Here is a 15822-nt window from a genome sequence, read left to right as displayed (position 1 = left end):
AAACGTCTTGTGAATCTGCTGTTTAGTTTTTCTCATCACACTAGGTGTTATTAAAATTTGCACACTGTCACATGAGTGTCCTAACATTTATGATTTATTACAATTCCCTCATTTTATTTTTCAGCTATTCCGAGGAGAAATGTGGTCACTATTATTACAATACCAAAACGAAACAGTCACAATGGGACCATCCGCTTGACGCGGTCTATCGTGAATTAGTTGAACAGGCGCGTCAAAAGCATGCAACAATAGTAGCCACACCTGTCATAGATAACTCCGACGATGCGTCGCAACTGGACTCTGGTATACGTAGCTTACAAGGCAATGATGAATGCGACAACACCAACAACACAAATGAAATGTCTTCACCTGTGAGCAACGTAAATGCAAACTGTACTGCAAGACCGGCCGCTGTTGGCCCGTTTGGTGGTAATGGTGCCGCTACTCCCAGCATTGTTGGTATAGGACTGTCGAGTAATTCAGGTTCGGTGTCTAATAGCACAAGTACCAGCGGATTTAGTGGGGGTGTGAGTCGATTTCTGGAATCGAGAAGCAAAAATTTTGGACTGACTTTTCAGCCAGTAAAAGGTTCACGTTTTGAGGTATCTAAAACAAATCCACAAATCTCGTTGGCTATGAAGTTTGGCGGCGAGAGCTTTTCCTCGAAGCTAGCGGCGGCAAACAAAACCGAAACAGCTTTAGGAGCAGCGTCTGGTGGCGTAGATAAGCGTGCTTTTGTTCTATCAGGTACTGGTGCCATGTTCCTAAAGTCACGAAAGCAAATGGAAGCGGGCTTGAATCAGGCCACTGCAGCCATGCTTATAAACAGCAACTCGAGTAACAACATCATTGTTGAAGGTGTGGCCGGTACACCACCGGGTGTGAAGGGCATATTGCGTGACTCAAGCTTAACAGATATGCGTCGAAGATTTGAGAAGGAGGATCCAGAAAATGGCGGCGCGGAGGATAAAAAAAGTGTGCGTTTCAATTTAGAAGAGACTAAAACACGCGGTTCCCCAGAAGAGGAGCCGAGCAGTTCACGAAAGCTTACACAAAGCCCAGAAGCGTCAGTTTACTCAGACGACGACGAAGCGGAAGAAGATCCTTGGGATGAAGATGATGACGATGATGATGATGAAGTTGATGCTTGTGCAGGATATGGCGCACTGGGCGGGGAAGGTGGAATACTTCGTAGTCGCAATCCATTCTTGATGAACGATGAAAAAAACATCAAGGACATACAAGTCATATCGGTACCAAAGGCACAAACTATACAAATGCTTAAAGCCCAAAGCCTTTCAATGGATCTACCAGAATGCGATCGTACAAAACTATCGGAGTTGGTGCGTCCACAAAGCACTGAATCTGGTAGTCTGCCACAGCCGGCATCTGTAGTGAGCTACCTGGAAAAACTAAAGGATAATTCTACAACTATTAAGCCCTTGTACGAAGATACAGATTCCGAGTCGAAGGGCAGTTCAGTGAGGAGCTTTATAATAAATAAATCCGAACAAGATTCGGTGAATTCGATAGTACCGGCGAGCAATCCATTTGAGGCGGAAGAGAGTGCACCAAAGACTAGTAGAGAAAGCGAACACGTTGAGGTTAAAACTATGCCAGAAAAGACAGCTTTGCGTACGTTTAAAGTGGCTTCGAAGCTTGTTGGATTCCTGAAAAAAGATACTAATAAGACTGAAGGGGAAAACGACAAGGAAAACGAAATTTTGAGACAAATGGCGGAGAGGGAAACAGAGGTATTGCTAAAGGAGGAACGTGAGCTTTTGGAAGAGCAACTTCAGAGTCAAATAGATGCNTGAAGGAGGAACGTGAGCTTTTGGAAGAGCAACTTCAGAGTCAAATAGATGCAATCAAGGCTGATCACGAACAAAAACTGAAGAGCATTCGTCAAGAGTATGATTCGCGATTGGCAGCACATCGCCAAGAATCGGAGCACACATTTCAGACGAGATTGAGTGAATATCGCGTGCATTTGGAGGAAGAGTTGAATATGAAACGGAAAGCTGTGGTTGACGAGCACAAAGCTCATATGGCTACGTTACAAAAGAATCACACCGAAATATTGCAAGACCTAGAACGAGACCTGAAAAGTGAAGAAGAAATAATTAAAAAGGAGCATGTACGTAAACAATCGGAAATGCGTGATAAACTAGCACATGAACTAGAACTGGAACGGCAGCGCATGCGTGAAACAGGCGAAGATAGACTGTACGAGAAGATGCGTTGTGAGAAGCGTTTACTGGAAGATAAGTACCGCTGTTTGAAGGAGAAGTATGTCCGCTTAAAAACGGATGTCAAGTTATCGTTAGAGCGACGAAATCGGCGCCGTGAGGCACAGGCACTGCATCAACAAAGCCTACACACGAACACCACTACAACGGGCTCGGAGACTGAGAGATCCATATCGAACAAACCGTCGATTGGAAACAGCGAGAATCGTTCGCTTTCACTGTCGACCTCTTGTCAGGAGCCAGGTGGTGCTAGTGTTGGCACAGTTCCCCACTTACTGCTAGCTGGTAAGGGCGCGAAGCCGCCGGTGCCACCGAAAACACATCTCACGCCTGTGTCAAACAGCAAGGAGCATGGTCAGGCCGCACGGGAACGCTCAAATGAGCGCACTCAAATGACGGGTATCCGCAAGCCAGGTATCGCATCGAAGTATATTAAACACTTGCAGGTGCAAGACGACACGACCACCTCGATCAGTCAGTCAGACACAACTATATCCAATAACTATTGCAAGGGACGCTACCTTCCCGCGCCAGTTTTAAGCGACAATGGCAACTCTGACTCAGAGGCTGCCTTCCAGTGTAATCAAGAGAACAACAACAATGCGCGTGGTAATGGACAACGTAAGAAGGTATTCTCTCGCATGAAGTCCGCATCCACGTCACGCCTCAACTCAGACAATTACAAGAACGATCGACCATGCACGCCTGTAGAGAATTTGCGGCACCAGCTACAGAAACTGGAAGATTTGGAAGATCAGTTCCCTGAAAACACACTCGACACCACATACCATTTGCGTTATCCATTTTCAGATATATCAAACGATCGCGCTGGTGCAGGAAACAGTTCGGAGCTTGAGTTCTTTAAACATCGCATTCACTTGGAGCGTGATAGTGTGCGACGTGCCAAAGAATCTTTACGCACACAACGCACTAATTTCCGCGCACGCCAACGTGAGATCAAACAGCGTCACAAGGCCTCTACCACGCGTCATTCACTGGATCAGCTCATACAAGAGGAGAAGGAATTGACTGAAATGGAAGTCAACTTGCACCGCACACGCGCCTTATTGGGCGAGAAAGTTATACGCTTGCGGCACTTGGAACAGAGTCTTTTGCGGATTTACGAGAAGGAAAAACCAACTATGGATTTACTCGGCATGGAGCAGAAAGACGATGCGACGCTGAGTGATCTCTCATCGCATTCAAGCTCAGGCTTTAGCAGTACTGATTTCGCTAGTGGCGGGGACACGACTAATTTACACAAGCGCAAGGAGACCTACCATCAGGAATCAACTGAATGCATACAAAATCTTGAAATTCTCAATGCAGAGATACGGGAAATTCTTGACATACTAGGAAAAAGTCAGCAACACGGAGGTAATGCAAGTAACCATACATAATATTTATATATTAGAATAATATATTTCCTACAAGGAAAATATTTTCTTTACTTTAAAAAAAATACTAGTATCAGCGGTAAGTGAACAGCTGTAACTATAGTGTCGCAGTGAAATCCGTCAGAGTAATCCAGGGATGGTAATTATTATAAGTAAAATAACTTAAATCAGAATTTTTTTCGCTCAACGGAAATAATTATTATTGATTTTTATACCCGAGCGCACTTGTGCACAAGGGTATATTAATTTTGTTCACATAACGGTTGTTTGTAACAGCCAAAACGAATCGAGATAGATATAGGCAAATGTATACATAAATGCTCAGAATGAATAGAGAAGTGGATTAAGCCATGTCTGTCTGTCCGTCCGTCTGTCCGTCTGCCCGTCCGTCCGTGTACACGATAACTCGAGCAAAAATTTAGATATCTCAACGAAATTTGGTATGTAGGTTTCCATTAATCCGACATAGGTTTGTATTGAAAATGGGCGAAATCGGACTGTAACCACGCCCACTTCCCATATAACGGTAATTTCCAGAAATACGAAAACTGCGATATTTTAGTAACTACTGAAGATAATTCACTCAAAATTGATACTTACAATGAGTTTCAGACGGAAAACATGAATATTAAAAATTTTTGGAAAATGGGCGTAGCCACGCCCACTTATGGTTACATGTGTATATCTTGGTAACCGCTGCACCAATTTCTTCCAAACTTGGCACAGTTGTTGGCCTAGGTACAGCATACCAATTGGCCGAAAAGTTTTAAAATCGTACAATAACCACGCCCATATCCCATATAACGGTAATTTAGAGAAATACAAAATCTTCGATAAATCACTAAATATTAAAGCTAATTTATTCATTTTATTATTTATGCTTGCAACAATTTTTTACCAAGAAATACGTTTGTGATAAAATTTTGGAAAGTGGACGTGGCACCGCCCACTTATGATCACATATATGTATCTCAGTAACCGTTACACCAATTTGTACCAAACTCGGTATGGTTACTGTGCTTGCCACGTAGAAGCAAAACTTTCAAAATTATTGAAATAGGACTAAAATAACAGCCGCTTTTCATATAACGGTAAATTTCAGAAATGCTTGAAACTGCAATATTTCGAAATTTAAGAACGCTAATTTACTCAAAATTAATACACCCGGCTTACCATGTAGCGGTAGCTTTCGGAAAGTCGAAAAAACATATATTTAATACTTGCGCCGGGTATTTAATGTTCGGCTCCGCCCGAACTTAGACTTTCTTACTTGTTTTTTTTTTCACTTAGAATAATTAGTCGCAATCAGCAGAAATTTTGACCTGCAAATTTTGGGACTTATTACTTTTATTAGAGTGTCGCTACCTCTGAAAAGAATATGTCGGAAATTACCCTAGTATAGCTTCTGAGTTTTTTGAATAATCATTACTCTTAAGTGAAAAAATAAAAATCAATAGCGAAAAAAGAAGAAAAATCATAAAATAATTATTTTTGATCGAAAAAAATAAAAGTCAGATTTTAATAATTATTTTTGATTTTTATTGGTTAAACTCGAAAAAGGATCAGTCCAGAGCCTTCGTCTTGACCTGGACACTCTCCGACACAGCCGCTAAACTTAAACGTAGAATACGCGATATTATCAGGGTCACATTCAAGTTAAAAACGGTACATGAAATATTCGTTTTGACTGTATTGAATTAAACTTAATAAATCAATTGGGGGACTCCCAATGGTGTCATAAGTGACGTATTGTTGTATGTCGTCAACTCTAAAAGCATAAATAAATGTTTAAAGAACTTGAAACTACAACCAACTATTTTTTAACACTGCGAAAATTCAAAATATGACTTTGATGGTACTTTGCGAACCCCCTTAATATATTTTTTAGGCATTTAAAGTTTACGACATACAACAATACGACACTTACGACACCGTTGTGAATACACCAAATATTAATTGAAAATATTAAGAATTAGCAATAGAGAAGCAGATCCACATTAACTTCAATCATATGTACCATCTGTTTATAAATAGGCATATAATACATATGCCATGACATGTATTACTACTTGGATTCATTTTTATTTCCTTTCATACTGCAGAAATTTTTATTACTTTTTATATTAGCCTAGGTCCCCGTATTACTATTCTTCTTCGTGTTCGTTCTCGTCTTCTCATTATCCACGTCTTCGAATTTGTGCATAATTTAGCTAAGACTTCTGAAACAGCTGGCAAACCTCCTAAATATAGTTAAAAAATAAAAAACTCTCGTGTGGCTGATATTGTGATACCTACAAATTTCATGTGCCTGATGAATTAAGTTAATTTTGCTTTTTTAAATGCGTGACAACTATTAGCGTTTTCTTTTCTCAAAAAAAGTTCTGCCCTTTTATATGGGAACTCTTGCTTTGCGTTGCCCTGAAACCTGGGAAAATGTTGCGTTTTTTATATGAGAATGAAACAGAAAATATACTACTCCATCACAATTTATTTATAGAACTTAATAAAGCGGAATTATTCACTTGGCCTGTAAGTCTTTAACAATTTTAAAGCAAAACACTTATTTCTGATAGGGAAAATAATTGCATTTTTACAAGATTAAATTAAAAATCAACCATGCAACTCTCACCCTCGCGTTTATTTGGGGGCAGAAAAGGCAGCACTTTCGCCGGATCAGAGCGCAACCTGCTGAGAAATGAACACGACGCCTTGTGAAAGGGCTGAGAAAAGAACATGAAAATGTGACAGCGCTAACACAAGGCAGAATAAGTGCAGCCTTTTTTCGAGAAAAGAAAACGCTATAAGGCATCCAATCCCGGACCATTTTGTGAATCCCGGGATTTCGGGATCTTAAATTGGTAATTCCGGGATCCCGGAATATTTCGGGATATAATTACCATTAATTAAAATATGCTAACAAACTAGTTTTGCAGTCTTTCTTTAGTGCGAATACAAGAAATAAAAATAAATTTGTGTTTTTAGGAAAAGAAATATAAATATCTTTATTTTATATCAGTTTAAAAAGCTAATTACAAACTGAATAAACTAAAAACTAAAAAATTGTAATTCATTCATATTGCAGACGAAGTAATTTTAACAGTTGTACCTTTTTAAGTTGATTTGCTTAGTAAAGACCAGAAAATTTGGGATATAAAATTACACCATCCTAATCCTTGTTTAATTCTCTATAAAAAACATGTTCCAAAAATTGGGAGTTTTTTAAGAACTATTTTTAAAATATATTTTTTTTATGACGAGGTGGTTTATTTTGTGAGAGTCAACAATGAAGTCTCTACGATGAACAGAACCCGAGATATAACAATTTGAAGAAGTACGTGATTAATTAGTCAGAATCACGAAAAAATCCAAAATTTGACAGATCATATGTATGCATATTCGAAGAAAAAAGGAAAAATATGAAGCCAATCGAAATTGTGACACCAAATTTGGTGTCCGGTATGAAAAAGAATGCCTCATATGTATGTTATATATGTATATTATAACACAGAATAATAGTGGTATTAGAATTGTAATATATTATTTGATTATTTGTAGGGTTGCATTTTATAATCCTTTTATTTGTAGGGTTGCATTTTATAATCCTTTTATGCCAGTGTCTGAATGTCGTTTTATTTTAATTTGGTAGTAAATTAAATTATATCTCGGGATCCCGGTATCCCGAGGGCTTGATCCCGGTTTTTCGGGACTTCAAAAAGGGCGCGGGACTCCCGGGATTCGGGATCCCGAATCCCGGTACTAGATGCCTTAGTGAGAACGCTCCTAAATACAGTTCAGAAATAAAGCCTTTTTAAAACCATTTCGTTTGATACCCATATTTTTTAAACAGGTGGCAACCCTCTTAATTATTCTAAACATTCAAACCAAGGATATCTTGCCACCTTCGTTTCACGTCATATTTTAATATTTCATTTAGCTTATGCTTACTTTAATTAAATTCTAATTTTAAAACATATGGCAACCCTATTCAAAGTATTTTAAAACCAAAACCTTGTAAAACCTTTTTCGACTGTCACAAATATTCAGATATATTCAGATAGATATTCAAATATACTCAGAAGAAAATATCTCTAACCCATGCCAATTTATACCCATGCTTTAATAATTCATTTGATTTATTAAATAATTTGAGTTTAACTTTTTCCACAGGTGGAAACCTTCTTTAATGTTATAAATTCTCAAACTAAATATTTCTTAATAATTTAATTTAATTCGACTTTTCAAACATATGGAAATCCTGGCAAATTATTTTTAAACCAAAACCTCATTAAACCTTTGTTTCTAACACTTGTATTGTGATACATATTTAAATTATCTATTTCTCTTAATTAAAATTGAATTTAATTATAAAATCAGGTGACGACCCTGAAAATAAAGCTTCTTCAAAGCATTTTTGATTTACATATATTCATATTGAAGTAATTTATTTGACCTATTGTTTATATTGAATCTAAGTTTGTAACAAAGTGGCAACCCTCTGCAAAATATTTTCAAACCACAACCTCTTTCGTCGGACATCCATATCAGGATAAACATTTAATTTTGTCTGCCTTTATNCAAACTGTATATACTGTTGAAAAAAATATAGTACGGGAAACTACTACATTTATTTTATTATAGAAATATATATATTTCAGTAATTTGTAAGATAATATGTGTTTTAAAATGGATGATTTTTATACTGAAATAACAATATTAAAAGAAATATTCTTCAAAATAAAAGGTCTTGGTGAGTTTATGAATAGAAAAACAGATCAAAAATGGAAACATTTTTAAAAATACTGATAATGAATTATCAAATTTACTTAAAATTATTTCATTTCTACTCTCAATTCTTGCTACTTCGGCATTCACTGGAAGAGTCTTTTCTGTTATGAATGTGAAATGGCGAGACGAGAGAAACAAAGCGATTAGCGCACGAACGAAAAATTATTTTGATTATTTTGATTTACATTAATTTAAATATTGATTGTGATTAAGCATATAACACTTTCGTGGTTAACAAGGAATTGTGAAAGAAAAAAGATTTCTACTTACTTTGTTCTTTTAAATAAAATACTATATATATTGGAAGTGTACTATATTTTTTCAGTTTTTTTTTTTTAAAAGTACTATAAATATCTTACAAAATGTTGGCAATCCTATAGTTAATTAGACACGGTTTAGCCTGATTGTTTCTATTTTTCTAATAACCATTATTTTGTATACAATTTTAATTTTTTTTAATTTTTTTTAACAAATGGAAATATTTATTACTTCTCGATCAGATTTTTTAATCGGTTACATTGAATATCAATCCTTATTCAATAACACATTATTTAAAAGCAAAAAAAAAACACGGTGCTTTTGCCTTCATGCCGCGTGCCGTGCGGACTCGCAGCGAGTGTGGTGCAACCAGAAAACGCTAAAAAAAATTAAATTTATTTATAAAAATAAGCATAGATTATTTAGTAAAATCTTTTTTAAAGCTGTATACATAAATATGTACATACATAACATGTATTTTTACATATGTATGTACGTATGTATGTACATATGCATGTATTTTGTCTTTAAAGAGAAAAATAAATAAAGAGGAAAGCACTTTTTAACACCCCCAAAGTAGTTTGCTACTTGTACCAGTTATGCTGTATACCTGAATGAAATACAATCCTTGGTGAAAAAATGTATTTGTGGATTGTTGTTCAAGAACATGTGTACATATGTATGTATGTATATGCAGATATTAAACAGTAAGTAAAGTAAACAAAGAATAGAGGCCGGTCCACATACCTATAACTTTGGCGTTAATAAAAAAGTAAAATACAGCTATGCCTCGTGAGTTTTTTTTATATATTTCCAAAAATGGGCAGCCTTTCTGTGGTTTTAAAACAAGGCATATAAAATCATAACCCTAAAAAATACATTGGATCTTTTTAACTAGAGATCTGCACGATTATCAACTCAAACAAAAAGCTCTAATCATTTGAAGAGGTTATATTGTACATTTATAAAGTAGTACTAAATTTTAATAATTAAATTCAATAAAAATTAACATTTTTTGCTACATTTTTTGCATTAAATCCAGAAAGTTTTAGGGAAAACCGGGACATTTCAAGGACGTGTCCTGGAAAACCGTCGAGCACTTTACCGTCGTCCGCTGCAGTTCCGGGTAGAGCTGAATTTCTACAAAACTTTCTACTGCTTAAATACCTTTTTTAAAACGAATATTTCAAATAAAAGCTTACTTTGCTTCTTCAAAAAATATTTCAAATATTTACTCGTTTCTTCAAAAAAGTGTTTAAGTATAGTTGATGGATAGTTTTTGAAACATTTATTTTAACATAAGAAAATACAACGCATCGTTTATTAACTTTTCCCCCTCTAAAAACGAAACGTCCCCTTTTCTATAAATACAAAAAAAAAACTCGCTAACAATATAATTAATACATTTTTATCGCCTGTGACGACCACGCATTATTCTCTAAACCTTAACCTTGGGCCGCGCCTTCTTTGCCCGCATAGGCCCTTGAGAAACCGCATTAACGCGACACGTAGACGTGTAACTCCCATTTTGGCAGCATTCGAAGTAACGCTGGAAATCGCTGCTACCCGCGCTACTGCCGTGGCAACCAGTTTTGCCTTTGTTCCGAACTGCTGTCTGCGTAGTACGTTTATTGGCGGTTTCACTATTGAATCTACAAATGCCAAATGTGTTTTTCTCGCAGCAATTATTTCCTGTGACTGACATTAAGACTGTTCAATTTGTTCTCCTTTTCCTCCTTCCAGCGCAAAAACATTTCACGCCAAGACTGCATTTCCAATCGCTTTTTGAGACAGTAATTTCTTGGTACATGAATCTGAAAGAGACGATCGATGTCTTCCATTAAATGGGGATTGTGTTATTCAATATTAAGCAATTCTGCTGGCGTAACACGCTCCAAAACGGGACGTAGAACTTTGAAAGGTAGAGTACCAGTCTATTTCAAAGCATCGATATTATTTTGCAATATTCGTACGCGATCAAATAATAATGGCACTTGTCCAAACTTACTACCCGATTAAATTTTGGTACGCATTATTTTCGAAGATGTACCATCATCAAAAGCTTCTTTATTTGTGAGTGTCTGTACATCTATGGAGCTACAACTAGTATGTGGTTTTTCATTCATGGTATACTTGCCGAGTGTACCCGCAGTAAGTGGCTTTCTATTGCTTAACAATTTTTCAGACTTCTTTGTTGGCTTATCAGCGAAATTTCCCCCTGTTGAAGAATTGATGCCATCATTTGAATTACTATAGTGCGGACGTTTCCTGTTGATCTTGCCGCTATCTGGTTTCGTATATGCTATCAACGAAAAAGGTGGCTCGATTCTACACAGATCATCATGCCTGCCTTTGCTGCTTCAGCGCGTGACTCGTTTGGTGTTTTGCCATACCTAATGTGACCAACTATTTCATAGCTCGAAGAAGTACAGGTTACGTTGGGCTAAGTTAACGTCGCGACCCGATTACGAAATATTGAATGCGGCTAATTTCGATCGCTGAGAGCTCAGTGTTTGTTCAGAAGTGCCCGCCAAAATGCTTCCATCTTAGCCTCACGAAAGTTGGACAGTCTAAAAGAAAGTGTGGAGATGATTCCACTTCATCTTCCTCTTGACAGCTGATACAAAAGGATCAGTCGAAATTCCTAGTCTCATTGCATGATTACCAATCGCACAATGTCCTATCAGAATCCCCATCACTAGCCATTGAGAGATAACGTGTTTTAAAGTGCCCTATAAAAACATTTGCTGCAGCAGCGAAACGTCTTCTTTTCCTTTTTTATGTCACAAAAGGACTCGGCTTCCCTTAGCCTGATAGTGGTTCGTGCTGCGACAATTCTGTCTGCGATATGCGTAGGTACCGTGTTCAACATATGTATGTTAAGCTCCAGTGTAGGTGTGGTTCCTAATGCTCCGTCAATTCCTGTTTTACAAGTGTAGCCTTCTCTATTGAGTTTCACCAGACAAGGGCTCCTTGAAACAATATAGGCATAAATCTGGCTTCCTAGAGCTAATGAACTAATTTGGGCGAGAGACCCCACCTTTTACCGATAGCACCCCTACAGCGGTACAAGGCAACCGATGCCTTTCCTACCCTTTTCTCAATGTTAGGCTTCTACGACAGCCGCCGTTGATCGCCCTCCTAGTTACCTGGTTCAGGTAACCTTGAGCCAAATCAAAAAGGGTGTATAGAAATCGTCCCTTAACCAAAAGCTCCACATCATCTACATAGGCGATTACCCGACAGCCCACTTTTTCCAATTCCTCTAAAAGGTCGTTTACAACCGCAATACAGAGCAGGGGAGAGGGAACACCACCTTGTGGAGTAGTTCTATTGGCTCTGCACTGATTGCAGACGCTCCCCCACCCCGCCGCGACTGTTCTGTCACGAAGTAAGCTTATTAGGTTGGTTTCAACCCCTATATTATGAATATACTTGACTATTGCCTCCGAAGTGACATTGTTAAAGGCTCCTTCGATATCGAAGGCCCCTACTGCATAATCTTCATGCGTGAAGGCTTCCTCTGAGCACTTTAGCAATGTGTGCAGGGCGGTATTCACCGACCTTTTCTTGCAATAAGCATGTTGAGCTCTTGAAAGACAGTCACCAGTAATCGCATTTCTTATGAACAGGTCTATCAGTCTCTCTAGCGTTTTTAGCAAAAACGGGGGAAACATGAGAGCCTTTTCCGGCCTTCGGGATGAACGCAAAACTGACTATCTTCCAAACCTTGGGGATGTACCCGGTCCTCATGCAGTTCGCATAAATAGGATCAAACCAATTGCACCACACCTTCAGAGCTGCAAAGCTTCGCAGGTGTGATGCCATCGGTCCCCGGCGACTTTAATGGTTTGAACGAATTTATCGCCCAGGCCATGTGACGGACCGGGGAAGAGATCCTGTTACCAGTTAGCGACAATTTTCGAATCGCTATCGTTCTTTTTGGCGCAAACACATTTATATCCTAGCGATCCGGAAATTGTCGCTGACTGGTTACAGAATCTCCCTCCTGAAGTACAAAATATCGCAAAGAAGTACATTTGACTGTACTTCGAAGTACGAAGTACAAGAGCGAAAAAAGAAGTACTGTACTTCCGAAAGAAGTACGGTTGGTCACATTAGCCATACCCTCCTTAGTCCTTGACTTCGGTGTAATTCGTATTTTGACGATTTACTGTGATAAATTCATAATTTATTGACAACAATTGAAATTTGTATTTTTTAAAAAATGACTGAAGTTGGAAACTTTGTTTTTTCAATTTTATTATTTACTAGCAATTACCCGGCGTGCTTCGCTGCGCCATAAATGTATTTTTGTGTTGTAACCCTCTCCCAAAACTCGTATGACCTCATTTATACAATATATTTAAAGAGCTTTATGAAGTAAGATTTAAAAAAAATATTCGATATATGAAGCATTGTTTACTTTTTTGAGTGTGGGTGTTAATTAATATCTTTTCGAAGGTAATTAGAAAATATGTAAAGTACACACTTTCTTTTGGAAATTTAATTTATAATCTTATAACTGGAGTCTACTATCGCACCCTTTCCTCAAACGTGTGCTAATTCAATCATATTTTTTGTTACAACGCCGAACAATTGTGGGTCGATTGCTTCATCTGGAATTTCCGCTGAGATGACTTTATCAATGTTTTTTAATAATTGTAAACATTCGCCAGCTGTTTCTGTTTATTTATTAGTAAAAGGCAGGACTGCCAATCTTGCGGCAAAACAATAATAAAAATCCAAAAAAACACGTAAAGCCAAACAGAATTAATTGCAAAACGTGCAATGATACACACATTAAATTTCTTATGTGCACCCTCCACACAGACCCCAATCACTTCTGAAAATTTCATTTTATGTGCACCCTCCACACAGACCCCAATCACCCCTGAAAATTTCATTGAAATCGGGCAAGCCGTCTAGGAATGATAGAAATCCGAAAAAAACACGTAAAGCCAAACAGAATTAATTTTTTTTGTTTTTTGTTTTTGCAAAACGTGCAAAGATACACACATGAAATTTCTTATGTGCACCCTCCACACAGACCCCAATCACCCCTGAAAATTTCATTGAAATCGGGCAAGCCGTCTAGGAATGATAGAAATCCGAAAAAAACACGTAAAGCCAAACAGAATTAATTTTTTTTTTTGTTTTTGCAAAACGTGCAAAGATACACACATGAAATTTCTTATGTGCACCCTCCCCACAGACCCCAATCACCCCTGAAAATTTCTTTGATATCGGGCAAGCCGTCTAGGAGGAGTATGCGAACAGGAAGTTTTGCCACTTAATTTTATATATATAGATTTTAATACTAGCCGGCCTCGTATGCGAATGTGTAGATATTAAATAAGGTGTCATTGACAACTAAACAGGTTGCAACCCTACGAAAAAAAAAAAATATAATTTCGTATCTGGAGGCCAAGCCCTTTCATTTGACACCTCATTTCATGTAATCTAACGAACAGCCCACATTTTTAAATGTGTCGCATTTTTTGTCCCTTCGAAAAATAAAACCTTAGACTTTGTTCAAATATGCCAATTAGCTGAGGCAATTAAGCTTTAAATTGCGGCATTGAGTTTGGTGTTCACACACGCGTCAGCTGCGCAATTAGCGATACGAAATTAGCTGCTGGATTACCTACAGTGATGGAAAAGTTGGTACAATCGTACCTTTATTTAGTTTGAAAGTACATTCGGTACAAACACACAATTTTAGGCACATTTGGAACGTAGCCAAATAACTTCTCAGGAAATCTGTTCATATTTTTATTGACATTGCAATGCATTTTCTGGTGCGGGAAACTGGTCTAATAGCTTCCGTCTTTTGTGAAGGGGCATACAAATGATACAGAAGGGTTGCCAAAGTAACGCAATTGTATTTGATTTCGCCAGATGGCCGGAAAATATTTCTTTTTAAAACGTCAGATCGAAGAACTGGGAGGAAAGCCATTCACCTTTTCTACAACATAGTTAGGTAAGTTTAGGTTCATAGCCAAAATTTGTTTAACGTGAGTACAGAAGTTGATATGGTATCGATGGAAATTGTTATCCGCCTATTTTCTTTACATACAAACACATATTTACTTTTTAGGTACATCTATCTACTTTTAGGTAAAGTTTTCCGTAAATTAGGTGCAATTTTATAATTAAATTTTCCATACCTGATGGAATATCAGCTGTAAAAGAGAGAAACAAAGAGCTGATTGCTCTTTGTCCAATAAACATACCTCCAAGACAAAATTAAACATACCTAGCAGGGTTACATAGAGAATCTGACACAAATTATGTCCCAATTAATTATTAATTGGCAATTAATAATTTGAATTTTTGTACGATAAATTGGGTACCAATTAAGGCTTAATTGGTGAAAAGGTTCATAATTGCCAATTAGGTGCCTGTTTGAACATAGTCTTACTGCAAAACTGAAGCCTTTTCATTCGACACCTAATTTTTTTTAAATTGAATGAACTGTGCAAATCTAATGTCATTAACAAAATCCTCGCGTATTGCACATACATATTTTTTAAATAGGTGGCAACCCTACTCAAACAAAAAATAAAAACTTATTGCGCATGCACATACCATATTCTTTCACATGGTATTTCAGTTTTCAGTCCAACAAACGGTGACGGTCTTATAATTTTTAAAAATGGGCAACCCTAATCAAAAAATAATACATTATTGAACATCTAAAAGCCGATCCCTTTTATTTTGCATATTATTGACTTTTATAAAAACATGTATATATTTTAATTTTAATCTCCGTATAAGGATAGTCACTAAATTATTGAAATTTTAAACTTTGTTTTAAATAATTTATGTTTAACTTTATAGTTTATTTTTATATGTTTATATTTTTATATATTTTTATGATACTAACTTTTTTATAAAAATACATATTTTTTAATTTCAAATTCCTTTATAAAAATATTTTTTAAGGATATTTTAATCCTTTCTTTTAGGATACTTTCAATTACTTATCCTTTTATGAGGTTTTTTCAAATCACTTCTCTTTTAAAAGGATTTTAAAAATCGTTTATCCGTTTATAAGGATTTTTTTTAAATTCGTTATCCTTTTATAAGGATTTAAAAAAATAATTAAGGATATTATTTTAAACTTTTTT

At 36.8% G+C, this 15822-nt stretch overlaps 1 protein-coding gene across 3 annotated transcripts in view; it reads left to right on the top strand.

Annotated features, from left to right (window-relative positions):
* Positions 1-15822, top strand: part of Cep164 (centrosomal protein 164) — a 57225-nt gene that overhangs the window by 21165 nt on the left and 20238 nt on the right. For 2 of the 3 annotated variants that reach the window (XM_017619187.1, XM_017619189.1), the window contains exons 4-5: positions 125-1809; positions 1863-3626. In XM_017619187.1, coding sequence (XP_017474676.1) covers positions 125-1809; positions 1863-3626 — 3449 coding nt within the window. Of the gene's footprint in view, positions 1-124; positions 1810-1846; positions 3627-15822 lie in introns of all 3 variants that reach the window. The other variant, XM_017619188.1, reaches the window with a different exon arrangement.

The sequence above is a fragment of the Rhagoletis zephyria genome, unplaced genomic scaffold, assembly GCF_001687245.7.
Source record: "Rhagoletis zephyria isolate East Lansing unplaced genomic scaffold, Rhagoletis_zephyria_1.1 Rzeph_scaffold_01802, whole genome shotgun sequence".
Taxonomy (NCBI): Eukaryota; Metazoa; Arthropoda; class Insecta; order Diptera; family Tephritidae; genus Rhagoletis; species Rhagoletis zephyria.
The sequence above is the reverse complement of the archived record's forward strand: the minus strand, read 5'-3'. Positions and strand labels throughout refer to the sequence as shown.